Below are 1,750 nucleotides of genomic sequence, written 5' to 3' on the forward strand. Positions count from 1 at the left end.
TGCTCAGACCGACGTTCTTGTTGTGATTGCTCCAGTCTCACCAAAGGTTACCGGTGAGGAAAGATTGCAGTATCTGCTGCATCCCTACGGGTTGATACAACGTGAGTCCATGGCCTGTGTCCTTCATCTGAAAGACACCGTCAATGTTCGCTACCATAATGTGCTTCTCACCTCGACGAATGCGAGCTTCGCTCCATTAGGGTACTGCGAAATACGCGAAGTTCCTACGACTCCAATTCCAGGGAACTGAAACAGAGTTCTTCGCTACAGACGTTGTGCTGAGAGATGGCACTGGAATAGCGGAAACTTCTGACCTTGATTTCTTGGGGTCTCGAATGTCTGAGTGCTTCGCCGTACGCCCCCTTCCCTTTCAAGCTAAACAGCCACTCTGTTGTACCCACCGCGTTCGTGATTAAATCCATATCGCCATTGACCACAAGTATCTGTAGCAGTGATATACCATGCTGATACAATGAAAGGATATGCCGTATCGAATCCTTCACTCAGTCTCCAGACATGACTTGTGCTATGTCGAAATTAGTTGAACATATCTGGTTGAACGTAGCCGTCCAATATTAGCCACATCATCGAATTTACCATTTGAATTCCTTTGTTCTCACGAAAACTCGAGAGATCGCGACTGGCAGTCGGATGACTCGTATGCCCCCACCGCGGCGCGTATTTCGCCCTCGAGTTCGTAGTTCCATAGTCTCGGTGTATTCCAGAAGTGATGCTCTCGAATCATGCTCACTTTCAAGCCGTGGTCGAGGAGTTGTGTGACGAAGAAGCTCCCATCATAGGTGCTGTACTTATTGAAGTCTTGAAAGACCTGGGCAGAGACTATCATCTTAACATGGAATCAAGAGTTGGAAGGATGGCAACCTGATCATTCGATAGCTTCCATATTCTCCCGGATACGCCGAGAGCTTGTTTAACACTTGGTCTATTGAGAAAAGCGTCCGGCTGAGTGGATGACAACTTTCGAAATTGAGACCTGCAACGACGGCTACATCTCCCGGTTGGAAAGCGAAAAATTCGAAGTCTCCCCCTGTTCGTGCGCGTACATCGTATCTGGAGAAGAATTATTAGCCCACATGATGGGAATATTCCGGAGAACATAGAGAAATTACAGATGATTTCGAGGAGTCTGGTCGTCACGAATTCGGGACAACGAAGGTCAACACTCAGATCCCAACCCACCCACTTACATGCTCTTGCGTGCTGCGTCCATACGGTTCATCGTTAATGCTTCACAGGTATCAAAAGCTTCTTGGCAGAAAACTGCGAGGAACAGAGCATGACTGTCGAGAGTGCTCAAGTTACGGATTACCCACCGGGCTTAGCAGGCTTCCCAGGTCCATTAGAATTGCACTTGTCGACAGCTGCTTTACAGACCCCCAGGCCAGTCTTCATTATATCGAGCCTGAGAGAATTATACGACCAACGCACAATGTGGAACTAGGACTCCTTCTGTGGTAGAAGTTGCCGATCCCTAACCATCTCGTAAGCTCCGTGATATCTGACAAGATGAGCCAGGCAACAATGTCAACTCGGAATGAATGGATTGCATACATCTCATACGGTCCAACCATACCAGAAAGCATCATCACTCCTTTCAAATCGATCTTGGGCCTAGGATTCCGCAGCATGCCCTCTCCCAACATAGCAACGGCGAGAGCTGCAAGATGGTATCACCCCGAACTATCAGCTCAGCATGCGTACCAGACCATGAGATTCCGACGAGGTGTAC

General features: G+C 48.4%; 1 protein-coding gene across 1 annotated transcript; it reads right to left on the reverse strand.

Annotated features, from left to right (window-relative positions):
* Positions 1–1,204: 1,204 nt before the first annotated feature.
* Positions 1,205–1,664, reverse strand: Pmar_PMAR019464 (hypothetical protein; the record flags this gene model as incomplete). Its single annotated transcript, XM_002787419.1, has 3 exons — positions 1,205–1,281; positions 1,335–1,423; positions 1,573–1,664. 3 exons carry the CDS (start codon positions 1,662–1,664, stop codon positions 1,205–1,207), a joined length of 258 nt encoding a protein of 85 aa, XP_002787465.1.
* Positions 1,665–1,750: the final 86 nt, after the last annotated feature.

Source organism: Perkinsus marinus, assembly GCF_000006405.1.
Source record: "Perkinsus marinus ATCC 50983 genomic scaffold scf_1104296929366, whole genome shotgun sequence".
In the NCBI taxonomy this organism is placed as follows: domain Eukaryota; phylum Perkinsozoa; order Perkinsida; family Perkinsidae; genus Perkinsus; species Perkinsus marinus.